The sequence below is a fragment of the Cyprinus carpio genome, chromosome A9, assembly GCF_018340385.1.
Source record: "Cyprinus carpio isolate SPL01 chromosome A9, ASM1834038v1, whole genome shotgun sequence".
Classification (NCBI taxonomy): domain Eukaryota; kingdom Metazoa; phylum Chordata; class Actinopteri; order Cypriniformes; family Cyprinidae; genus Cyprinus; species Cyprinus carpio.
In genome coordinates, this window is record NC_056580.1 from 1833767 (window position 1) to 1861006 (window position 27240).

The 27240-nt window shown below is 37.3% G+C and overlaps 1 protein-coding gene across 2 annotated transcripts in view; it reads left to right on the plus strand.

Moving 5' to 3' along the window:
• myo3b (myosin IIIB) overlaps positions 1–27240 on the plus strand; it is a 138311-nt gene that overhangs the window by 18856 nt on the left and 92215 nt on the right. For both annotated transcript variants that reach the window (XM_042763120.1, XM_042763121.1), the window contains exons 9-13: positions 7374–7439; positions 22545–22700; positions 26203–26287; positions 26673–26789; positions 27029–27133. In XM_042763120.1, coding sequence (XP_042619054.1) covers positions 7374–7439; positions 22545–22700; positions 26203–26287; positions 26673–26789; positions 27029–27133 — 529 coding nt within the window. The remainder of the gene's footprint in view (positions 1–7373; positions 7440–22544; positions 22701–26202; positions 26288–26672; positions 26790–27028; positions 27134–27240) is intronic.

Consider the following 27240-nt stretch of genomic DNA (forward strand, 5'->3'; position numbering starts at 1 on the left):
TTCTGCTCATCAAGCCTGCATTTATTTGATCAAAAATACAGAAAAAAACAGTAATATTGTGAAATATTATTACAACTTGAAATAATAGTTTTTCTATTTTGATATACTTTAAAAAAATAATTTATTCCTGTGATGCAAAGCTGAATTTTCAGCATCATTACTCCAGCCTTCAGTGTCACATGTAACATCCAGTCTATCACATGATCATTTAGAAATCATTCTAATATTCTGATTTATTATGAGTGTTGGAAACAGTTCTGCTGTCTAATATATTTGATGAATAAAAGGTTAAAAAGAACTGCATTTATTCAAAATAAAAACAAATTCTAATAATATATATTCTAATAATATATTTCCTTTACTATCACTTTTTATCAATTTAACACATCCTTGCTGAATAAAAGTACTGATTTTATTTAAAAAAATAAAGAAAAAAAATTACAGACCCCAAATTACTGACCAGTAGTGTATATTGTTATTACAAAAATATTTATATTTTAAAAACATAGCTTCTTTTTTTATTTTTATTTTTTTTTTACTTTTTATTCATCAAAGTATCTTAAAAAGTATCACATGTTCTGAAAAAATATTAAGCAGCAGAACTGTTTCCAACTTTGATAATGAATCATCATATTAGAATGATTTCTAAAGGATCATGTGATAATGATCCTAAAAATTCAGCTTTGCATCACAGAAATAAATGATAATTTAAAGTATAATAAATTTAAAAACAATTATTTTAAATGTTAATAATAAATCACAATATTACATTTTTTTTCTGTATTTTTGATCAAATAAATGCAGGCTTGATGAGCAGAAGAAACTTCTTTCAAAAACATTAAAAATAGTAATGTTTCCAAACTTTTGGTCTGTTCTATATATATGTATGTATAAGTTAATGTGCACTATTGAGCATTGTTAGATTTGTGTGTTTGTATCAGTGTTGTGTGCTTTAATGCCGCTTGATGTTTCGATTATGAATGCTGGATATGAGAAATGATAATGTTAGAATACTGTGCTTTTGCCTTTGCCGGCCCATTTGTCATATAGTTTATGCTTCAGTGCAGTAATCATGTATGGTATCTACACCATCATGACGTGCTTCAAAATCATGGGTTCCCTTCACATTTCACCCACCTTTCTCCCCCTCCCTCTATCTCTTGCTTCTACCTTCCTTTTCTTTCTTTCTATCTTTTTTTTTTTTCAAATGAAATTAGATATTTGGACCGGGGGGCATAAATCAGATGCGTGGGACCTTTAGCACGGCAGCGGGTGAATAAATCAGTGTTGGTGTGTGTACTGGGGCTTGAAATGATTCTGTTAACATGTCATCTGTCCGGGCCGGCGTTCCCACCATCAGCGAGCTCTCAGACGGAGAGATTACGAGGGGGGCGTGGAGCGATCGGAGCCCATCAGCACCAAATGTTTGACTCATGATGAAGGACATCAGAGGGAACTGAATAGCTGCTCATACACGAGGCTGTACAATCCCCAATCTGAATACCATTAATGGAGATCAAGCTAACACGTTTCTCACTGACATACAGTGAAATGACTCCTGGGTTTTTATTAAGGCTAAATCATTTGTATTTACTGGAAATCTTCAAAGCCTGAGCTAGTTGTGGTGTAAAGTGGACTGTATTCAATCTATTGCACCTAGAGGTAAAGGCCTTGACAGGTTTTATTTTGATTAGCTGAAATTTGTATTTAAGGTAGTAATATTTCTGCAGAAATTTTGTGGGCAAAAAAAAGTTAATTGTCAACAATATAGAGATATATCTGAAGCACAGCTCACGTGGAAATCAAACCAAGCAGCTTTCATGTTAAATTTGCGTGACCAACTTTAACATGAGTGAAATCTTAGTCCTATGGATTTTGAATGAATGTTAAATGTTAATTGTTAGCTTTCTCCACTTATTATAGACCTACTTGGTTCCTGCCAGACCGATTAACTGGCAAAACCATTGCTAAAAAGCATAAAACAGCCTGGACATGGAAATTCACACCAGTCACATTTTGTCTATTTTTACCACAGTGGCAAAACAGTGACAGTGTAGCCTGTATATGTATGGAAACGTACAGTAAAAAAGACAATATACCATCACTCTTTAATATTGTAATGTCCCGTTGCTATTTTTTTACTTTCTTGAAGGATTTTGCCTTCATTTCCACTTGTCTACAAATAATTTGATCAATATGGCAAGCCTTGGGAGGTTGAGGAATTGTGGAGTCTTTTGTATGTGGCAGATTAGTATTGACAAAATGTCTGGCATGTCATTTATCATCCGAAGCCGCTGCGGCCACAGCGCTTGTGTTGGAGTCACTTGCTCACCACCGGATCCTCTGTAGTGAATGGGTGCCATCAGAATGAGAGTCTAAAAAGCTGACAAAACATCTCAATAATCCACAAGTAATTAACATGACTCCAGTCTGTCAATTAACGTGTTAAGTAGCGAAAGGCTTTGTTTTTGTAAGAAACAAATCTATCATTAAAATGTTTCATACCGTTCATACCATTGCTTCTGGCTAAAATACTAGTTCTCTATCTATAATAATGCTTTCTCACTTCACAACACATTAATTGATGGACTGGAGTCATGTTAATTACTTGTTATTAAAGTATTTTATCAGCTTGTTTGGACTCTCATTCTGACGGCACCCATTCACTGCAGAGGATCGATTGGTGAGCAAGTCATGGAATGCTACATTTCTACTAATCTGTTCTGATGAAGAAGCAAACACATCTACAGTACATTTGTCCTAAGGGTGAATGCATTTTCAACAAATTTAATTTTTTGTGTGAAATATTTATTTAACGCATATAAAATACTGTAAAATTATACAATTCACCATTTAAAAAAAAAAAAAAAATTCTTAATTATTTTTACTCAAAGTATAATATTTATTTTTTTCTTCAGATTTTTTGGTTGAAATATGACCTAGACGTGTATACTGGCAGGTTTTATGAGATACACTCTTACATTTATGTATATAAATCTATCTATCTCTCCCTCCCTCTGTTTGTGTCTAGCTTGTCATCTACAGCGTAACAAACTGATGTTGTGAGTAACATGGCTGAAAGCGTGACTGTTTGACAGTCAGAGTTTAATGGCTCTGCGGCTAGATTAGAATAAACCAAGTGTGTTTACATCCTGTTTGCATGTGCTCACGAACACCCAATGAGGGTGAATACCACAGCAGAATTTACCCAGCACAATAGCAGCGCCATCAGCGACATTGCCTTCACTTTGTTATGTATAAGCAGCTCTCTACAGCACTGCAACTTCAAGGCGAGCATGTGGCTGCAGGCACGAATTATATTTTGCATTGAAGGAGTCGGTTGTTTTCCTTTGATGTGTTCTTCAGAGAGGACGGCCTGTCTGAATATCTATCAAAGCACCCAGTGACTTAGAGCAGCATAGAATGACAGATTACCACAGAAAAAAGAAAACTGTGTTTAACGGGTTGGTTTACATGCCTGATGCTTTGTTCTTGGTGATAGTTTCTGATGAAAGACAGAGAAGATGTGTTTTTAAGTAGTATGTCTGTCCTTCGACCTGCACTGCTCTTTACATCTCTTTATGTCTGTTTGGGACTTCAATCAACCCAAAACTAGATTAAGAGTCATTGGGGGAAAAAACAAGGAGATCTTGAAGCAGAAGTATAGGGAATATAAATAAAAACATGAGAGCTCAATGTTCGTATTTGCCTAACAACAGCCCATAGAAGCAATAAGACGCTGCAGGCAGGGCTGGATTGTAAACATAATCATAGTGCTGTTTCTCTTCCTGTCCTTGCTGCAGAGCTTTTACTGACAGATGAGCACTGGGCCCATCTATTCTGTTGTCCTCTAGGTAAATCCTGGTAAAATGGTATTATTGTACTTTAGATTAAAAAATCATGGTATTACTTTAGACTTTAGAAGCATCCTTCATCATTGCCAAAAGTCAGTCATCAAGTGCAAAATAATTTTGTTTATTGAGCTTCTGCTAAGATTCTGTTATGACCTGTTCATGATCTTTGGTTTTTTTTTGTCACTTTTGTGATTTTTACACATTATTTTTACACAAACTTGTAGAGATTTGCATTTGTATGGCAAGCACCAGTCTTATCTTATGAAAAAGAAGTACACTTTAGCGTACTTTTAAATAAAAATTACATAAAATGTATCATAGTTTACATTTACATTAACTGCTATTAGCTGGACTTTAGAGTGTTTTATGATCCCCTATATGGACTTAGGTACATCTTTATATGTAATTTCATAATTATTACTTTGGTTTTCTTTGAATTGTGGTTAAACTGTACTGCCGAATGTACTGACATGCATGGTAAACTAATATATTTTAATCTCATTTCTATTGAAACTTGTATTAGATTAGATTAGATTAGATTAGATTCAACTTTATTGTCACTGTGCAGAGTACAAGTACAGAGCCAATGAAATGCAGTTAGCATCTAACCAGAAGTGCAAATAACAGAGTATATAAAATAAATATAGAATGTGTGTATATACATTAAGCTTTATGGCATATACTGCAAGTTATGAGGTAGGAGGGCAGAGACCAGCTCAATGCAAATGACTGTGCATACAACACAGGGTGCAAAGAAAGTCTAAACAGAAGGTGCATTATACAGTGAGGTATGTAAATAGCATAAGTTTATATATGCTTTAGTTTAGGTTTATGTATGTTCCCGTGGCTCAATGGTAGAGCATTGCATTAGTAGCGCAAAAGGTTGTGTGTTAAATTCCCAGGGAACACATACTGACAAAAATATGTATAGCCTGAATGCACTGTAAGTCGCTTTGGATAAAAGCGTCTGCTAAATGCATAAATGTAAATAAATGTATATGGCCAATGACCATAACAGTGCAAACGGCATCCAGAGGTATGGGAATGTGCAAAAAATGGAATGTACATTCTATGTTAAATATATAAATATTTTTAATTAAACATTTGTAATGATGAAGCTGCAGTTTAGTGCAATAAAAATGAAATGTAATATTGAATAAGGCACTACAGTTAACATTATAATCAAGCAAGCACTTGTGCTTTTGTATGTTAGTCAACACATCAAAATAAGTGTATGTCTTAAAAGCACAAAAAAGATTATAAAAAAAAAAAATTTAAATATACTTTAAAATAAAACTCATTGAACAATAATATTACAAAGTGCACATTTTAAAAGTGTACTTAAGTTTGTTAAGAAAAATAGTCATAAAAGTGCACTCTTTTTAAATATACGTATGGAAAAAAAGTCAATGGCAAATAAATCAACTGTTTAGTTACCAACGTTCTTCTAAATAACTCTTAATTAACTCTTAGTTAAACTTTTGTGTCTAACAGAAGGAAGAAACGCATACCATGGCCTTTTATTTAAATATTATGGTAACTGCAAGTAGTTTTTTTTTTTTTTAATGTACCTTTAAGATTTCAAGTACTCTACAAGTGCACATTCAATACAGTTAAGAACATTTCTTTTTTACAAGGGTTTGGATGAATGGATTTAAACAAATATACTGTACATTTTAGTGTACAAATGTCTCCAATAAGACAAAGAACATCCTGAGGCTGTAATGTACTGTATGTTGTTCAGGAAAACATTTTCTAGCTTGTTGCTCTTAAAAATGAAGTTTTCTTAAAAGAAAAAAAAAGTCAGTTTTAGATGGCCCAAAACTGACTTTGAGGCTTCACAGCATCACAGCCACTGAGAGCTGCTTGTGTGTTAATAAATGAGCCTATGAGAGTGTGTGTTTTAATATATGTGCATGTAAAAGTGTGTGTGTGAGTTAATAGATGGCTCTTTCTGAGTGTAGCTGACAGAGGGATTATTCACTCTCATAACTCGGCAGATCTGCGGACAGATGTTGCCTGCCAGACAATCTGCAGGGCAGCTCATTTGTCATCCAGCAGCAGGCCGACACATCCCTGGCCCACACTCTGTGCCTTAAAGACTTAAACACTTACAACTCCACCTCACTGATATACAGTACAGCAGCTCATCTGAGATACGACCTGCTCTACTGAAGCTCAAGTCTCGCTTAACTGCTTCTCTGCAGTGAAAACTCTAAACTCAAGTGTGAGGGCTTGTGGAATTTGATGTACAGTACTTCAGTCATTACTGTCACTCATGCAATAAATGCTCACAGAACACAAGGTTGGGTAGTTCTCATAAGTATATATTCTTTTTACATATAGAGTGGCCTTCAAAATTTTGGAAATGTATGGTTTTGGAAAATATCAGTATAAATCCTGATCATTTATTGGCGTTTTCATCAAAATAACGTAATAATTGCAATAATTGCAATTATCATTGCAGACCAGCAATAATGACTTTTAAATGTAATGTTAATTGCTATATTACATGTCACAGTCTGACAGGCTAATTTTGGCAACAGTGATTCCTAATTAATTACTGGATTAAAGCTGCCGCAGGTTACTTTTGTGAGAATTATCTTCACACCTTTAGAGATTTACTGATTGGTTGACAATTAAGATAAGAACACAACACAGCAATTAGGAAACTATTTAGAAATGCATTGAAAGGTAAAGTGCATTAAATAGATTAATGGCAACAGATGTTGCATTTAACCAAAGATGCATGCAGCTTCGCACTGATCCATTATCATAACTATATCCTTCACCAAATATCAAATAAGTAAAATAAATGTTGATTTTGAGTTTACTTTATTTTTCATTGTTTCAAATCAAATAATATTAACTGAAATAAAATAAAATATAAAAATGCTAATTTTCATTTAGTTTAAGTTGAAGTACTACAATAACTGATTAGTAAATTAACTAAAAATAAAACTTAATAAAACTTAAACAAGCATTAAAGAAAAGACAAAAACAACAAAATTACCAAAACTTTAACCAAAATGAAACAGAAAACTGAAAAATACAAAATTATTCAAAATATTAACATAAACTTGAATCAGTGACACTAAAATAACACTGCCTCCTGAACATATTTGCTAAACTAAACTGCTGTATTTATAACCTGAAGTCTGCAATTAATGTTAGAAAATTTTGGGAGATTTTTGATGGTTATGGTATAAAGGAAGATGTGAGAGCATATTGATTTTAGTATGGAAATGTAGAGAGGTAAAAGTATTTGATTTCTAGGCTTTTATACTAGAGAAGCTGTTCTGAATAGCTGTTCTTTGGCACAGGTCTGTACCAGAATGATTCATTTGTGCTTTCTGCTTCTTTGTATAGGAAGATGAATGCGAACAGACATTTGTTCTGAACAAACACAGTTGTCCCTTTAGATTTGTAATTTCTTTACCTTCGCTGAATGAGGTCAATCCAATACATTTGCTTGTGTCTCATTCATGTGCATTGTGTCTTTGTGTATTTTATCTGCAGAAACCCATCTCCTACCCTCCGCCACCCGGAGCACTGGTGCAGGAGTTTCAGTCACTTCATTGCTCAGTAAGTTCAACAGCTTCATCTCTCTCTTCTGTACAGACCAAACTCTCCCTATGATGTGTGTTTTTTATTCATATTGTGTATTATTTTTTACTTAAAGTCACTTGTTAATAATAAGTTAATAATATTTTTAATTCTGAATCTGTGTGAAATACTGAAATACTGATCTCTGTAAATACTGAGTATTTACAGTAGACAGGGAATGTGTTCCGAAATTGGCAGTTTAATTTCTCATAATTTCTCAGTGGCTTCAAAAAGTATTTGTTGTAATTTTATACATCAATTTGTATACTCACTTCCATTTCAGAGTTTGGGGTCAGCAAGTTTTTTTGTTGTAAGTTGTAAGTTGCAAGTTGTAAGTGTAAGATTTTTTTTTCTTTAGAAATGAATTATTTTATTCAGCAAGCATGCATTAAATTCATCAAAAGTGACAGTAAATACATTGTTACAAAAATCTATTTTAAATAAATGCTGTTCTTTTGAACTTTCATCATGGAATTCTCAAAATCAATCTTTCCACAAAATATGAGGCAGCACAACAGTTGAACATTGATAATAATCAGAAATGTTCTCTATTGATACTTCACTCATACTGCGTCTGCTAAGACGCTATGAGTCAAACTCCCTTTTCTCCGATGACTGAAGCTTTTTCCATAATGCAGTGTAACTGCACGGCCATTGGTTTGTGCAGTAAAATAAAAATGAACCAATGACGATGAAGCCCGCCAGAGCCCGCCAATACTTAACGGAGATTAAGAATGCGGACAAAGTCCCCTTCCTGGACTCCCCGGTCTCAACCTCTGGCCTTTTCAGACCTGCGGTTCAGCTCTTCACTGCTGCACAGAAGTCGTTCCATGCCATGTGACACTTCCTTCCCAAGTGCTCCAGGTCTACGTCTGCTTCTAGTCACCACAAATCAGCACAGACTCAGCATGCCATCAAGCCTGCACCTCCAGCCGCCCAGGTGGCTCCCAAGCCTGAGCCGCACCAACGCTCCCGCTCTGCCAGACACTACCCATTTCCGAAGTGTCAGGGACCCCGGCCCAAGTTAGTGCTGGACCTGGCGCCTCCGGCGTTCTCCTGATCTGTGGGAAAGGAAGAGAGGGGGATGAAGTCTCACCACAGCCGGACCTCCGCACAAGCAGCCTCTGTTATGCCTCCAAGCACCCCGGTTAGTTCTGGTGTGTTTATGAACAGTGGCCCATTCAAATAGCACCCACACAACCAGCTGCTTTTATAGCGGAAAAAATAAAACACAAAGACCATTTCCACTTCCACTTACCACGAGTGTCGGGCCCCCACAAGGCGATCCTTCACACAAAATAAACCAACCCCTTGCCATACAGGCAGAGGCCTGGCAGGCCATCCCCAGAATGTCAGAGTGGGTTTTGGGTATAATAAAATTAGGTTACACTCTTCAGTTCGTTAAAGACCCCCGCGCTTCAGCGGTGTGGTTCCCACTTTGGTTCAGAGCAAGGACGCTCACGTCCTGCGCTCCGAGGTGATGAATTTACTGGTGAATGGATGATCAGGATAATTACTTTGAATCAGATCCTCTTGCAAGTATGTCCAAGGGACTAGTTCTTTTCTCTAGATCTGAAAGTCGTGTACTTTCACATCCAGATAGCCCCCATCACAGACAAGATTCGCCTTCGAGGTAGAGGCATATCAATACACGGACCTTCCATTCGAACTGTCACTAGCTCCTCGCACTTTTACTCTCCTCTGGGACAGATGGGAATCCGCATTCTGAATTACCTCGATGACTGGCTTGTCTTAGCCCAGTCGGAGGACGAGCTACTATCTTATAGCAGCTCAGTGGCCCATTGCTCTGAGATGAGACCTCCTCTCTCAGATGACCAGAGCAATCTGGCACCCCCAGCCCGAGCTGTGGACTCTGCACCTCTGGCCTCTCGATGGGTGCCTGAAGGCCTCCCCGAGAGTGTTTTAAATACAATATCTCAGGCAAGAGCACCATCTACCGTGACCAAACCCCCCCCCCCCCCCCCCCCCCCCGTTCAAAATACTTTCCCGCGGCTATGCCTCTATGCCTCTAGCTTACTCCTCATTGGGCCTACACTGCCTCTTGGGAATAAGAGCCCATTCAATTAGAGGCATGGCCTCTAGTGGTGCTTGGTCATGTGGTGTGTATATTGCAGAAATCTGTGCAGCAGCCGACTGATCCTCGCCATCCACATTTGCCAGGTTCTATAATCTGGATGTCCCAATCTCTCAGGCCTGGGTCCTTTCTGCTTAATGGGCTCAGTCTTGCAAAGACAGGGCAGAACCAGTCTCAAGCTTTGCCTACCTGCACTCTTGGCTCTCATGGAGTGCCGAAGCTGTAGGTTTTATTCCTGGAATGTTCACGTCTACGAGTTTAACCCTAGTGCCTCCTGAAGGGTTGCCTGCAAAATTACTTGTCCCTCTGAGCCCCTTTGGGTGCTTAACCTGTTAACCCGCACCTGGATGACGGCACACTGAACGCTCTTTGTTTGCAATGGTTACGAATAGATTAAATGAAAAGGGACATAATTAATCTTGACAAACTATATATCATTCTAAAGGTCTAAGCCTCAAGCATCGATGATAGATTGCTGTTTTTCAATGGAAAGCTCATAAATAAGGAATTGGCTAAATCTGTGTAAGCAGTACACATCAAAACATGCAAAATCAAAATGCAGTATGTACCAGATTCATCGTAATAATGAGTCATAAACACATCCACAGCTGTAAATCCTGGTTTAGTTAGAAAGGTAAGGGTCCACTGAACAACATCCCATAGAGCACTTTTAGTCTAATGAAGCAATAACGTTGTAATATGGATGGTAATTCCTTTGTTAACGTCTCATTTCTTCAGGGACAGTTATTGTTTGTATCTGTTATGGAATAACTTATGCTCAAAACACTGCATCTTGGTAGTAAAAAGCAACATGGTATTGTAGCATACAGTGTCACAAACAGAATGAGATCATCCACTAAAAAAAAGTCAAAGATATGCAGAAAATTGTTTATTTGAATTTTGCCGCTCTTACGTGACGGCTCATGACTTACGCAATGACGCACCTGTCATCTGATTATTTTTGCACAAGTAATGTTTTTTTTTATTTCTTTTTTTTTCTCTAACTCTTGACTAGACATAGTCTCAGAGAAATGGTCAACACAGTAGTCGGTAGGTTCAGAGAGGTGAAGCGTTAAGAGGAAGCTTTTTTTGCGCCTCCTTAAAAAAAATGGGGAACGGCTTGGCGCACTCATCAGACCACCACTAGCAAGCCAGACCTAAAGAGAATCCTCTCCTTTAAAAAGAAGTCCTGAGGATGGTGCACTCATGACCGTGGGGGTGTGGCCCTTCGGGGAGGGGAGCAAAAGATTCCAACAGGTAGTATGGGCTCCTTCCCGGCACCTTCAGGGAAATGTTACATGTTTGGTTGGCTACTGCCACGTTTCAGGACACCGGACATCTAACATCCCCCCCAGCAAAGCGAAGTGTCAAAATGCCATTTCAGAGAAACTGGCAGCATGGAAGCTTCTGGCAAATATCTCTCTGTGGGTCAAATGGACTGTAGAGGAAGGATACAGTTCATGCGTCATCCTCCACCTTTCAACGGTGTGGTTTCCACTTCCATAAACCGGAACAAGCACATTTGTTGACACAAGAAATGCAAGCTCTGCTGGACTAGGGAGGCATAGAGAGTGTTCGCCCACCAGACAGAAAGTCATGCTATTACAGCCATTACTTTCTGGTTCCCAAGAAAGATGGGGGGTTGCGTCCAATTTTGGATCTTCGTGGTTTGTACCACTACCTCAGAACATACAAGTTCAAATGTTGACAATCAAAATGATTGTTTCTCAGATCCAAGCCGGGGATTGGTTTGTGACAATCAATCTCTAGGATGGGGTTGAGAAATCAATGTTAAGGAGAACATTCTCTCTTTTGCCCAGAGGGCAATGTCTTAAGGGGCTTTATGGGATTCATAGGGATTTCAGGCAATGCAAAAAAATTACTGTACATTACATTCAGAAGGTTGTAGGTGTCATGGCAACTGCATCCACGGGAAAACTTTGTGTGTCTTGAACATGAGACTGTTTCAGTCGTGGATAACGGCCAGGAGATTTCATCCAAGGGCTAATCCCTAAAGGCATATAAGGGTTACATGCTAGGGGCTTTGTACCCTTTCCATGTGGTTCAGACACCAGTTTCTGACTTTGGGTCCCACTCTAGGCACGTGTTGTCGTTGCAAGATGCTGTACATAATGTCCCCTGTAATTTTGTCTTACTCCTCTAGCTCCCCTGGATCTAGATGCAATGACCCCTATGTGGTCCTGGCTGTGTCTTGACACTTTTCTCCCAATCGATCTGCTCCCAGGAGTTCTGGCCATGGTTGTCAACAAGGGTCTTGCTTCTTACTAAAAGCATCTCATTGTCCAATTAGAGTGTGGTTCTCAGATCTAATATCCCTCCTCAATGGCTCACTGTGAGCAATTTCTGACGGGGACCAACTAATAGATAATAGGTTTCCAGCTGACATAGTACAGACTATTCTGAGTGCTAGGGCTCCCTCCATTAAAAGAAGATATGCCCTCAGATGGTGCATTTTTGAAAGCTGGTGTATGACAAACCATGCAGACCCAGTTCACTTCCAAGTTGTTCCCCTTCAGACAAAGGTATAACTTTAAAGTGTGTCCATTTCACGTCTATTTAATACCCCACAGGTGCATCTAAGGCAAGGCAAGGCAAGGCAAGTTTATTTATATAGCACATTTCATACACAATGGTAATTCAAAGTCTGCTACATAAAAGAAAAGAAAATAATAATAATTAAAAAAAAAATTACAACAATAAAACAAGAAATTTAAAAACTTTGGAATGATTTAAAAATTGATGTGATAGGTTTAAAATTAATTTAAAATATAGTGCAATCAGTTTGGACATTGCACAGTGCTCATTCAATAAATGCACAGCTAAAGAGATGAGTTTTGTGTCTGCATTTAATTGTGACTATTGTTTCAGCGCATCTGATCTCTTCTGAAAACTGATTCCATCTGCGGGCAGCATAATAACTAAAAGCAGACTCCCCTTGTTTTGTTTGAACTCTTGGTATTTCTAACTGACTCGATCCTAATGATCAGACTGGTCTGTTAGGTTTATATTCAGTGAACATATCTGCTATGTATTTAGGTCCTAGGCCATTGAATGATTTATAATCAAGTAAAAGTATTTTAAAATAAATCCTAAATATAACTGGAAGCCAGTGTAAGGACCTGAGGACTGCTATGGTATGCTCAGATTTTCTGGTTCTAGTCATGGATGAGCTGCAGCTGTCTAATGGTCTTTTTGGGAAGGCCGGTGAGAAGACCATTACAATAGTCCACTCTGCTGGTGATAAAGGCTATTGGAGTTTCTCCAAGTCTTGACTGGAAACAAAACATCTAATTCTTGCCATGTTTTTTAGATGATAGTATGCTGATTTAGTTACTGCTTTGACATGACTACTGAAACTAAGGTCTGTCTTCAGAATCACACCAAGATTCCTGACTTGATTTTTAGTTGTTAGACCCCTAGAGTCAAGGTATGCATCCACCTTGAAAACTTCATCTTTATTTCCAAATGCAATGACTTCAGTTTTTCTTGTTTAACTGAAGAATATTCTGGCACATCAAACTGTTAATTTCATCAATGCACTGGCAGAGGGAGTCAATGGGGCTGTAGTTATTTGGCGATGAGGCTAGGTAAATCTGGTTATCATCAGCATAGCAGTTATAGGCAATTTGGTTCTTTCTCATTATTTGACTTAGTGGGAGCATATACAGGCTAAACAAGAGCGGTGCAAGAATTAGGCCTTGTGGGACTCCGCATGTCATGGACGTCCACTTAGACTTGTGCTCTCCTATACTCACTTAATAACCTCTCCCTTCTAAGTATGACCTGAACCATTTGATTACCATCCCAGAAAGCCCGGTTTTCCAGTCTCTCTAGTAGTATGTTATTGACAGTGTCAAATGCAGCATTGAGATCTATTAGGACCAGCACTGATAATTTGCCAGAATCAGAATTTAAGCAAATATAATTTATTATCTTAATGAGCGCTGTATCTGTGCTGTGATGCAGTCGGAAACCAGATTGAAAATTGTCCAGGTATCCATTTGAGTTTTTGTTCAAGTATTTGTTGTCAAGTATTTGTTCAGCTGATTAAAGACTACCTTTTCAATAAGCTTGCCTATAAAAGGAAGATTTGATATTGGTCTATAGTTGCTCAATATGGATTTATCAAGAATGCTCTTTTTCAGAGGGAGTTTAACAACTGCAGTTTTCAGGGAGTTTTGAAAAGTCCCAGAAAAAAGTGAGGCGTTTACCATTCTAAGAGATCTGCCTCTAAACAGTTAAGCACCCTTTTGAAAAAATATGTGGGAAGTGTGTCAAGATAGCAGGTTGACGATTTAAGGTGCTGTACTATTTCTTCCAAAATTTTGCTATCAATTTCTTTAAAAGCAGAGATAGTATCTTCTTTTTGATATTGCAGTCGAATCTGTCTGACTTGGGGATGTGCTAATCGCTTTCCTGATATTATTGATCTTCTTAGAAAAGAAGGAAACAAACTTATTGCATTTGCTGTCGGAGAGCATTTCACTGGCATTCTGACTTGGGGTAGCAACAGTAGCAAAAAGAAGACCAGTGTTGTTTAAGTTACTGTTTATAATGTTTGAGAAGAAAGTTTCTCTAGCTGTGGCTAGCATGAAGGCTGTCTGTATAGATGCTATAGTGAATTTCAAATTCCGTCTTCCGCCACATCCACTCAGCTTTTCTGCATTTTCTTTTCATAAGCTGTACTGCAGTTGATTTTCTCCAAACTGATTTCTGTCTGCCTGTCTTCTTGCCGACTTTCACAGGAGCTATGTCATCAATAACATTTTTAACTTTTGAGTTAAAGGAATCAAGGAGAAGATCAACAGAGTCTGCAGAAATGCTAGGTGTTAGAGATATAGCCTCCATAAATAGCATACTAGTGTTTTTGCTAATGCATCTCTTTCTGACAGAGATAGATCTAGATTAAGTGGTAGCAGAGATCAATATATCAAAGAAAATACAGTGATCAGATAGTGTTACTTCCTTAATAACAAAGGATGAAATGTTTAGACCTCTACTGATTAAATCTAGAGTATGTCCACGTTTGTGTGTGGGTCCATGCACATGCTGAATCAGGTCAAAAGTGTTTAAAACAGTTATAATTAGGGCCCGAGCACTGATGGTGTGAGGACCCTCTTGTATCGGCTTCGTTTCTTCTTCTTCTTCTTCTTCTTCTTCTTCTTCTTCTTCTTCTTCTTCTTCTTCTTCTTCTTTTTCTGCTTCTTCTTCTCCAAAATGAATCGCATTTTTGAGGGCCTAAACATGCACACACGTCAGACCTGGTGAAAATTTACGTCTGATATAGGTTTCAGAAGAGGGTGTGGCAAAATGGCTCAACAGCACCACCTATTCTAAAAAAATCAACAGCCCTCGAGCTATGCACGAAAATTGGCACACATATGTAAAGCATCAGTACCTACAAAAAAGACTCTTGGAGCAATATCCGAAACCCAACAGGAACTCTTATTTTTAATTTTCTGAGTAAATTTTGTGTAATTTTTGTCATTTGCATGTGTTGTATTTTAATGAACTCCTCCTAGAGATTTATTCAGATCAAAACCAAATTTGGTATGCCTAATCTAAAGGCCTTTGTGATGTTAAATTGCGAAGATCTTGAGTTTTTGTTGAAGGGCGTGTCCGTGGCGGCCTGACGAATTTCGATGTTTCGCCATGAAAAATTAAGTTGCTATAACTCAGACATACAATGTCCAATCTGCCACAAACTTTGCATGTTTGATAAGACTCCTGACCTGAACAGATTGACATGCCCATATTCAGTTATAGTCATAGCGCCACCTACTGGCAACAGGAAGTGACATTTTACGCTCTAACGCACTACACCTAGAAATTTTATGACATCAATTTTTTTATTTTTTATTTTTTTTTGGTCAGTCTAATCTAAAGGCCTGTGTGATGTTAAATTGTGAAGATCTTGAGTTTTCGTTTAAGGGCGTGTCCATAGCGCAGTGACAAAGTTCGATGTCTCGCCATGGGAATAAAAGTTGTTGTAACTCAGGCATAAAATGTCCGATCTTGCCCAAACTTCACATGTTTGATAAGAGTCCTGGCCTGAATACATCTGAAGGCCAATATTCCATTGGGTGTGGCAAAATGACTCGATAGCGCCACCTATACACTTTCAACGGAGTGTGCCTCCAGCTACGTTTCACGTACATGTACAAAAAATGGTACACACATGAAACACACAAATACCTACAAAAAAGTCTCTTGGTATGAAATTCGAATCCCAACAGGAAGTCGGCTATTTTGAATTTTCTCAGCAAAATTTGTGTGATTTTTGCAATTTTCAGGGGTTGTACTTTAACGAACTCCTCCTAGAGATTTATTCAGATCAACTCCCAATTTGGTCAGTGTAATCTAAAGGCCTTTGCAATGTTAAATTGTGAAGATCTTGAGTTTTTGTTGAAAGGGGTGTCTGTGGCGGCCTTACAAATGTCAATGTTTCGCCATGAGAAAGGAAGTTGCTATAACTCAGACATACAATGTCCAATCTGTCCCAAACATCACATGTTTGATAAGACTCCTGACCTGAATATATCTACATGCTTATATTTAGATATAGCCATAGCGCCACCTGCTGGCAACAGGAAGTGACATGTTTTACGCAGTAACGAACTACTCCTAGAAATTTTATGACACTTTATAATTTTTTTTGGTCAGTCTAATCTAAAGGCCTTTGCGATGTTAAATTGTGAAGATCTTGAGTTTTCATTAAAGGGTGTGTCTATGGCGCTGTGACAAAGTTCGATGTCTCTCCATGGGAATAGAAGTTGTTGTAACTCAGACATAAAATGTCCGATCTTCCCCAAACTTCATATGTTCGAAAAGAGTCTTGGCTTAAACACATCTGAAGGTCAATATTCCACTATAATCATAGCGCCACCTGCTGGCAACAATAAATGGCTTGTTTTACACTAACTTAAACATGCAATGTCCAATGTTAACCAAACTTCAAATATTTGGAAAGAGTCATGGCCTGAAGACATCTAAAGGCCAATGTTCAGTTATAATCATAGCGCCACCTGTTGGCAATAGGACACATCATGCTTTATACTAACTCAAACATTCCATGTTCAATCTGCACTAAATTTCATATGCTTGATATAAGTGCTGGACTGAAGAAATCTACATGACAAAATCCAGTTATAGTCATAGCGCCACCAGCTGGCATCAGGAAGATTGGCACATATAAATGATTTTGACATATTCCTCTTATATTTACCACATTAAATGCATATTTCTCGCCGTTCGCTGTTTTACTAAAGCCACCCACTGGCGGTGAGCCCGGGTACGAAGGCCCGTTCATCGATGCTTGCAGCTTTAATTTCTTTTGTAGTTTTGTTTTCTGCATTTTCTATGTGAACATTAAAATCCTCTGCAATAGCAAAACAGTCAAACTCTGAGGAAATCATTGATAACATTTCTGTGACCTCTTCAACAAAGGCTGGAGAGTATTTTGGAGGCCTGTAAATAATGATATGAATCCATGGTGCACCTTTCAACACAATCCCTAGATACTCAAAAGACAAGTACTGACTAAATGACACTTGCTTGCATTGATAGACATCTTTAAATAGAGCAGCTACACATCCACATCTCCTAAAAGTCCTGCAGACACTCATGAATGTAAAGTTAGGAGGGGCTCTTTCATTGAGGACTGTTGCACTGTTTAAATGTTTAAAAATGCTAACTACAGCAGATGGAGGGTTTGGGCCCTTGCGTTGTTGCAGCAGTCGGAGAGCTCTCACAGGAGGAGGAGGACGAGCTGGGCCCACAGGATTTGGTGGTTGTGGGGCCCGCCGTTTTTTGTTTGATATCTGGGGGTTTGCAACAAAAGAGTGGGAGAGTTTGGTCCCAGCATAAACCAGTTCCTTCATTTTCTGTGAGAAGCTTAGAAGTGGAGATGCTGGAGAGAGGGATAATGTGTCTGGTGAGCGGGGCTGTGGCTCTGGTGTTTCCGGTGGCTGAAAGTGAAAGTGAAAGTGAAAATGAAAGTGAAAGTGAAAAATATGTTGTCCTGGCTTCCCTGGCTGTTTCTTCATGTCGTCCTTGGGTGCTGAGTCTTGGAGCTGTTCTGATACGTCACAGTCTGTCTGTGATGAGCTCTGTGGGCAGGGCTCAGCCGTGATGTTGTCCATGAGCAGTGCTTGTTTTGGCTGCATGGTGTTATCAGTGTCCTTGTGGGATGTGTCAAACACATGAAGACTCGGAAGCTGATATGAAGTCCTGTCGTCACTCATACTTTGTTCAGGTGTGTGTGTGCCATTTAGGTTGAGTAGTTTGGCACACACTACTAAAGGATGATGGAGTGAGAAGTGGATATTGTCCTTTAGCACTCTTGCACCAAGTTTGTTTGGGTGGAGGCCATCCAGTTTAAACAGTTTATGGCCCCAGAAAAGATTAAAGTTGTCGATGAAATTGACTCCTTTTAAACTGAATAATCTTTGTACCCATTTGTTCAGCCCAAGCAAACATGAAAACATATTAGTTCCCCTTGCTGGGAGTGGTCCACTGATGTAATGCCTAACGTCCAGCAAGTAACATTGTTTCAAGAACCGCAGTCCTTTGTAGAAGTTTGCATCAGTTCATGCAGTAAGTAGATTCAACAGGAGGCATTTTCTTTCTCTTCTGTTTGAATGTAGACAGCTGTGTTTTCCCTTCTCTGGAATATAAGCTGCTGGCAGTGGGAGACAAAGTATTCTTTTTTGTGGTATTATTCCAGTCCCAAAGAGTTTTTAGTTTTAGTGTTTGTGCCAAAAATGAGTTGTTTGAGCATTGTGCTGATCTGCTGAAGTAAACATCTTAGAAAAATCAGAGAAAAATACAGAAATAGGGGGCAAAGCACAGAGCAGTAAGCAAGAACGTCCGAACGATAGCAAAGCCAGAAGCTTTTTGACCATGTAATCAAATGATGTCACCCAATATATTAGCCAAATATTTAAGTTATTTAAGCCAATTCTTGGAGTGTTTGACACATGCTTTACAACTGATCAAACAAAGTATGTTCTCATAAGCATTATTGAAATGCAGCATCTCGTTCCCATGGTTACAGGGTTACAGTCAAGTAACCAGAGACATTTCACTTCAAACTTTAAATAAATTTACCAAAGATACTTTTTAAAGTAACAAAATACCAAATCACAAAAGGCCCATACTACAGCCAGACAGCCGAGAACCAAAATAATGTCAGAGAGCCATACAAGAACAAAACACTAAACAACGCAAACTGGGCAGAACAGCAAGTGCTGTGACTGTATCTTGGTAGACAATCAGAAAATATTGCTAGCCAACTGACACAGGACACAGAGCAAGAGACGGGACAAATTACCCATAACAGGACAAGGACTAACAAATGGGATGTAAAGGTATGAAATGACATTCAGATATTTTAAGTATGCCTTAAGTGTCCAAATTATTTGTATGATGTTGTATTTCCATCCTGTCAGTAGGTTCAGCTGTAATTTCACTTGACAAGACAAATTCTGGCTGTTTCTGTATGAGCAAAATATGCAGTGAGAAGTTTCCACAAACGGCGCTCAGATATATAGTTTAATTTCTGTCAGAAAGCCTGTAAATAAAAGAGGCCTGGCTCTGTGTGTGTGTGTCTGTATATATAAAAGCAATAAAAAAAAAAACAGATTACTATTTCATTATTGAGAATGAAAACATCAGAGAGAGGGATCTTGTGTGTGCAGTAGGAGGGCTGTGTATGCTAATTACTCATTTATTTGTGTTAGTTATTCATTTGTCAGTGTGGCAGGTCTGCTGGCCGTTCGTGATGAATTAAAAGCACAGACACAGTCATATTCATTAAGTAGGTTTGTGTGTGTTTCTGTGTGCCTGTGGGATTTTTTTCCTGAGTGCTCTTTAAGTGCTCCTGAGTGTCTGTGTGTACAGTCTGCCACACAATTGGCTGGTTTGGAAAATTCAAGGTTGGGTGTTTCAGGTCCCACACTGGTGGAGTCATTAACTCTCACTATTGTGCCCTTGAGCATGACATTTAACTGCAGGTTACTCCAGGGGAACGTCTCCTGTTGTATGACTGTGGAAGCTCATACCATTTTTCTGACGTCCTCTCTTCATTTTCTCAGTTCATAAATTTGATAGATGTGTAATTAAATTTGAAGCGCTGTTAATAGAATGGAATTTTTGACTGAAAGCTGTGAAATTCTACTCCAGCTTGAGACACATTCTGTCTTTTAACTTGAACAGTTTGCTAAACGTGCATTTTCATTTGTGAAAGGTACAATATTTACTTGAATTTGGCCAATATGGCAGTCATCTTTTACTTCATTCTGTGGTCTGAGGGGATAGTGAGTCATGTTACCACGGTAAAGTCAAGTCAGATTACCTTTGTGAAGCTGCTTTGACACAATTTTTACTGTATAAAGCACAGAGATGAACAGGAAATAGCAGAATCAATTATGGTAACTCAGCTTTGGAGAGCCAGCTTTCTGAGTCAGATTTGTCCGTAAAGTGGTTCTAAAAGACAATAGTGTCATTATTTAGTGAAAGCTAATTATTTAGTAAAGCAAATAGAATTTGACTGCTCTTGTGATCTCAGTACATTGGCCTACATAAATCACTATGCATAAATAAAACAACTTTATTTATAAATTTTTTTAAGCTTACTGAAAAGTCTTCATCTTAAACTCCAATTGAAAGGTTGCCAGAAATCACAAAAAAGCAACCTAAACGTAAACAAACAGCCACTATATTAAGACTTTGCTTAGTAACTAGTTTAGCATCCACTGCTGGTTTAACATCTACCTTTTTGTTTCTGTCTTTAAAAAAGTTATATATACCCTCTGAATTTTTCATAATACAATGTCAATTTTTATTTTCAGTAATATTTAAGTATTTTATGTTAAAGTAATTTTATACTATTTTCTATTGTAATATAATAAGAAATGGCAAAACTGTTCCAGAAACACCAATATTTGATAACTACAAAATATCCTACACAATTAGGAAATGTATTTTAATAAAATTGTTTAACATAAAATACTTAGATATTGTTGAATAAAAATTAAAAAATATATATTTTATTTGAAAAATTCAAGTAAGTCAAATTATTAAATTACTTTTTATGTAATTTTAGTTTTTATTTAAGTTAAATTATGCTTCATGTTCAATTACAGCCACTGGTTGCACATATCAATTTATAATTATCAGACAACTTTTGGTGGGGGGATCTAGAGTTTCATGACTGAACTAGATATTTATTATAAAAAATGACAGTATTGAGTATATATTTCTTTACTGCTAATATACTGCTTCTGTTATGAAGAGTTTTTAGTGAGCTGAAGATGCTTTACTGTCCACTATTAAAAAAACAACAACATTCTTCTGCATAAATCTGTCTAATTATGATGTGATCATTAATTAAGCTTGGAAAAAAACACATATACTTGCAGGAAAAAATTACAATGCATCGCTCAGTATTTGTGATTGGCACAATAAATCAACTTCAGCCCAGATGAGGGTTTTTGTAAGTATACAGGGACACAGCGTTATCGCGAGGAGCCGGCTGTTTGTTCTCTGCCTGTGTGTGTACTATAACAGCACGCTGTTGTTCCTGCATTATGAATGCATGTGTAATTGTGCAGCTGTATGGCCTCCACTCTGCTATCAGAGCCGCCTGCTGTTCAGAGCCTCAGCCATCCTGAGCACTAATGTCAGACCCCTGCACCTATTTACAGCATTTAATGGGCTCTGGGGCTGGTCTCAGCACAGCCGTGGTTTCAGTCTAGAGTAAAGCAGGCCACTGAGATTTAGACGGACACTGTGCTTAGTGCTTTACTTTCTGGAAAACAAATATTAATGCAATTAGTTTTAGGAAATTTAGAGTGCTTTCAGACCCACTTAAGTAGAACTTAAGTACATCTCTATGTAATTTCAAAATTAATTCTACTGTATTTAAAAAATGGTTACTGTATTTTCAAAGTGTACTGACAAGCATTTATTTTTCAATGTTATTTTCCTTCAAACGTGTATGTCATGTATTTAAATATATTTGTATTTTAACATTTTAATGATTAACATGCAGTTGAGTTAATTTGAAATATATTAATTTTAAATGTAATATTGAATAATACACTCTAGATAAATACTCTAAGTACAAATACCATACTAATGCAAGTAGTTTCCATATGCTTTAGTCTAGTATGTTAGCCAACACGTCAAAAGAAGTGTACTTCTTTAAAGCAAGACAAAATATTATTTAATCATAAATTAAAATGTACATTAAAGCAAAACTTCATTTGACATGATTACAAAGAGCACTTTTTAAAAGCGTATAAATGTGTTTTAAGTAACAAATTGTGTTCTTTTTATGTACACTTAAGCAGCCTTTTACCTAATTCATTTTATATTATCTGCAAATATGCATTTTTTTTAAATATACTTTTAAGATTTGATGTACACTAAAAATGCCCATTAAGAGCACAGCTACAATTAAGGGTACAGTGCATGGTGAGAGGAAATACCGAATGTTCGAGAGATCATAAAGAAATATGACAATGGTGTCATGAGACAGGCCAGGCAACCACAGTATCTGAGCAGGAGGACACTTGCATGCATGTAGTCCAGAACAACAGAGACAGGCCTGAAGACACATGATAACACTGTTTACACTGGATACTATGGTGATGAGAGAGAAAGAGAGAGACAGAGAGAGAGAGAGAGAGAGAGAGAGAGAAGGCTGGTCAGATGTTCAGTTCAGACCTCACAGAGCTTCTGGTCATCGTGTCTGAGACTGGAATTGATATGACGATGTACAGGTGACTTGTCTCTGAAGGCCTTTACATGATTACACAGGACCTTTTACTTGTTCACTTTGTACATTTTATTGTCATATATGGGGAGCTGCTGCTGTTATGTGTCGTCTGTGATATTGCATGCTTCTCTGCATTCTGTTTGTCTTCTCTTAGATTTTTCTCCTTCTTCCCTTCTCTGATCTGCAGGTGTCTGATAAAGGATTTTGAGACGCGGCCATCAGTGACGCATCTGCTGGAGCATCCGTTCATTAAACAGGCTCATGGAAAAGACACGTCGCTCAGACAGCAGCTGTCAGTCCTCATCCGCGAGCAACAGGATGTAGGCAACAGGATCAAGACCAGGTACATTCTGCCCACAACACAAACCGCAGGCCAGCACAACACTGTGAGCTCACAGCTCTTTTCTGAAATGAGATCGAGATGTTCATGAGGTAGAGAAAAACACATTACATCACGTGCTTTAAAAAGGCTGACTGTGAAACATCACCACTTGAGATTGTAAAAATACAATAGTCTGCCAATCATAGACTGTCATTTTGAAGCGCTTTCAGTGACTTTTGATTGGTCTCAGGGTCAGACCAATGATCTGGCAGCCTTGACCATGACAGCGGTCACTGACTTGCGTTTATCACTGTCCTCTGCAGATGCAGAGCTGCCAGGCTGGATTTATCACGTCTAAATGTGAAACAGTGAGACTTGCTGTTGTGACAGTCTAGAAATATATGAATCAGAGCAAACAACCTGTGTGTTGAGGGTTTCCTCTTTCCAGCAGATGGCAGTATTATCTGTGGAGGAATGAAGCTCCTCAGGTTTATTCTGAGAGACTGGCATACAGGAGCATTTGATTCAGTCGGGTGGCATCACTTCAACAGCGTAGAAATCAAATGAAACAGATATCTCTGAAGCTGTTTTAGACACAACATTAAAAACATAATGAAAGAGTTTCCACTGGATTCTCCTTAAAAGTTTTCATTTAAACTCCTAAAATCCTGCAGATCTCTAGGCAAAGAGGAGGGGAGAGGGGGCCAAAATTTTCTCCCAGGCCTTTTGAATTTAAATGACAACCCTGCCTATAGTATTCTCACTAGCTGAGTTATAAAATGAACTCAAATTTGCCTTCAGATTTGTATAAAAATGTCTATTGCTGAATTTCAAATATAAGTATATTGAGCAGTGTAAAATATTTTGTTTACTGTATTCAACAGCTTGATAAAATCTGGCCTTTCCCATGAAAAACAGGTGAACATGATTCATTTTAAAGGGGTTTTATATTTGTAGTTGATTTGCTTCACCAAAAAATATAACAAATAAATAAATGTTTCTTGGGCAAATGTTTCACGCTGCTTAATATTTTTTGGAAACTGTGATGCTTTTTTTCAGGAATTTTTGGTTGATGGAAAGTTCAAAAGAACTGAATTTATTTGAAAATATAAATCTTTTGTAACATTCTGAATCTTTTACTGTCACTTAATATCAATTTAATGCATACAAAAAAGGGCTATGGCTCTATAATGCAGTTAAAAAAGTAGATCTTAAAAGTTGAGATATGCTTGTGATTTCTAAAATAAATAAATAAATCTAATACAAATCCAGATCTTATCTTTTGTACTGCATATACTCTAAAGAAAATTAATATTAAATATATTATATTAAAGTATTGCTACATTCTTAAAGATGGTCCAGAAACGTAATGGGATATTTAATAAGGAACCATTAATTACATTTAGGTTTTAAAAATTTGTAAGAGCGTGTTCTACAAAACAGATTTCACAAAATACCCTTCCTTACAGGTCAAGTTTTATTAGGCAATTGTAAATGTTGCAATCATGTTCATTGTGAATTCTCCTCAAAAATAAATAAATAAAATTATTATTATTGTACATCCTGTTAATAAAAGTCCTGTTTTTATCAATAGTTTTATAACATGTGAGACAAACAGTGTGATTTATAAAGTCCAATGTGCATGTAACGAAATTTGTGTTGGTGAAACATCCCCTTCATTACAAGAAATGATAACAGAACATAGAAGTGCAATAAAGGATCTAAAGATTCCTGTTGCAAGACATTTTTGTGAATGTAACCATAAAATTTCATCTTTTTTCTTTCTTGGAATTGAAAAGGGCCATGAATATAAGGGGTGGCAACATTGACTGTATAATCAAAGAAGCGGGAAACATTTTTTGTTTGAAGTCTTTATTTTATTTGTCTGAATGAGGAGTTTTCTCTTAAAGACTCTTTGTGATGGTGGTTTTAAGTATGTTGTATGACTCTTTTTTTTAAACCGTAAAATATGTTAATCTGATGTGGATCTACTCTGATTGGGTGATTGTTGCTTTTGGGTAGTTAACTCTTACTAATTAGTGTGATGTCTTGAGTAAACCTTGTCAGCTGTTGTTAATTTGTGAATGAGTAATCCAAAATGCAGATGTGTTTTTAAATGTCTGTGTATAATGTGTGTTGTAGCTGAGGAAGGCTCTTAGGCTGAAACGCGTTGTTATTTTTTTAATTATTAAAGTTCCCCTCATCACAAGTGGTGCTGAATTCTTTTTCATATTTTTGTACACAGTGTGCTTCCATGCACCTTGTGAATTTGTTAAGTTGAGCTATTAACTAGTTCTGAGAAAGTGGGGGCTGGTACGCTCTGTGATTGTGAATAAACAGTCAGAGGGTTGCCAGATTGTAGCCCTTATTCCCCAGGCCACATATAATCTGCAAGCCTGATAGTGACAGAGCCTTAATGAGATTATGAGCTTTGCTGTGCTCTCTCTGTTAGTCACTGATGGCAAATATCAGTGAAGTGATTACAGAGTGAGGGAACACTGATACACACAGAAACAGAGCCACACACACATAAAGCGCAGTGCATCGTGTCTGTACGCTGTCATGTCCCTGGGGCCCAATGGGCTTTAAGAGCTGTGAATAGAGCAGCTGCTTCCTCATGATCTAAAGGTCAAAAATACAATAGAGGGTCAAACCCTGATGAAGTGCATTCACTACACGCTATAATAGCCTTTATACCCCAGAGGATAGACCTGCATCACACCCTGATACTGCATACAGGGATGGCATGGCTAGATGTTAATTTTTTTTTTTTTTTTTTTTTTGGGGTGTTTACTAAGTCAATAATGACTATTACTGATTTACTGTATACTGCTGTCAGTTAGATTTTTTTTTTTTTTTATTACTTAAATTAATGCATTAAATTGATCAAAAGTGATAATAAAGACATTGATAATGTTACAAAATCTCTTTTGAATGTTCTTTATCATTAAGAATCCTTAAAAAATGTTAAGCAATTGTTTTCAACATTGATAATAATCAGAAATGTTTCTTGGGCAGCAAATCAGCATATTATTATGATTTCTGAAGGATCATGTGACACTGAAGACTGGAGTAATGATGTTGAAAATTCAGGTTTACATCACAGAAATAAATTACATTTTAAAATATATTAAAATAGAAATCTGTACTTTTAAATTGAAATAATATTTCACAATATTACTGTTTTGACTGATCAAATAAATGAAGGCTTGGTGAGCAGAAGAGACTTTGAGAAACCTTATAAAATCTTACTGACTCCAAACAGTCAAGACTAGAGACTAGAGTATCATATCACACTTGTGGGCTCTTTTGTCTTTAGAGGCCAGTAAACACCAACCTCACAGAATATCCTAGAAATTGCATAGCAATGCCCTGGCAATCTCCAATAACAGTCTAGAATCGTGGCACTGAGTTTTGCATTTCCTTAAAAAAAAAAAAAAAAAATGTAATTATGTTTGAATTTTTTTTTTTTTAGTATTTCATGTTTAATGAAGCGGTAACATTGCTGTATTGTCTTTTATAGGCATGAGCGGATCAATACTCGCAAAACCCTGATCATTGAGAGCTGTCCTGATGATGATCTGGTGAACCTGGAGGTTTTAGATGAGGTATTAGATGATTTGCCTGAAATCTAAACACAGGCTTTCATTTTCTTAATCATACAGTCATATTTTATTTTACTTAATTTTTTTAGATGTAAACTCAACATGAAATCAAATTGACCTTATTTTCTTTTCTTAATACATGTTCCTGGACTTATTTTGCGAGACCAGTAAACGTTATTCCAAATCAAAACATAACTCCAATAAAAATGCCTAAAATCACAAAAGTAAAATGAGTTGCAAATGGCATTTTAATTTTGACTTTTAAATGAGGTGAAATTCAATATACAGACTAATTACTAAACTGTCTGCTCAAATTATGTGAATTCAGTGAATCTTGTGGTATAAGCAACAAAGAAACATTTTCATCTCCAGCATTTCTCTTTTCTAGGAAACAATCATTGCACATCTTCAGAGGCGATATCAGGAGCTGCAGATCTACACATATGTTGGTGACATCCTCATAGCGCTTAACCCTTTCCAGACCCTCAACATCTACTCTCCACAGGTGAGAGGAGCAACATCAGGCCGTGCAGTAGAGAATAATTCATGTCTAAAGCATACAATCTTTGTTTAACCATAAAAAAAAAAAAGAAATTGTCAAAATCTTTGGTGAAATGCATGATTCACATCACACTGTGTAACAGTTGTGTGGGAGCCACTTCAAGCTGGCTTTCGGAATCAAAGCTTCCTTGTAGGGAGTGAACTAAGATGTAGTTTTGTGTCTGAAAACGCCTCTGTTCTCAGTTCTCAAAGCTCTATCATGGGATGAAACGCTCCACTAACCCCCCGCACATCTTTGCCACTGCTGATGCAGCCTATCAGAGCATGGTTACCCTCTCCAAAGACCAGGTACTGCTTTCTGTGTCTGCACTCTCATTCCTAAAACAATGTAGAGTCTATCTAACACACACAGGGTTCATAGACATATCAGGTTGTCTTTAAATATGGTTTTAAAT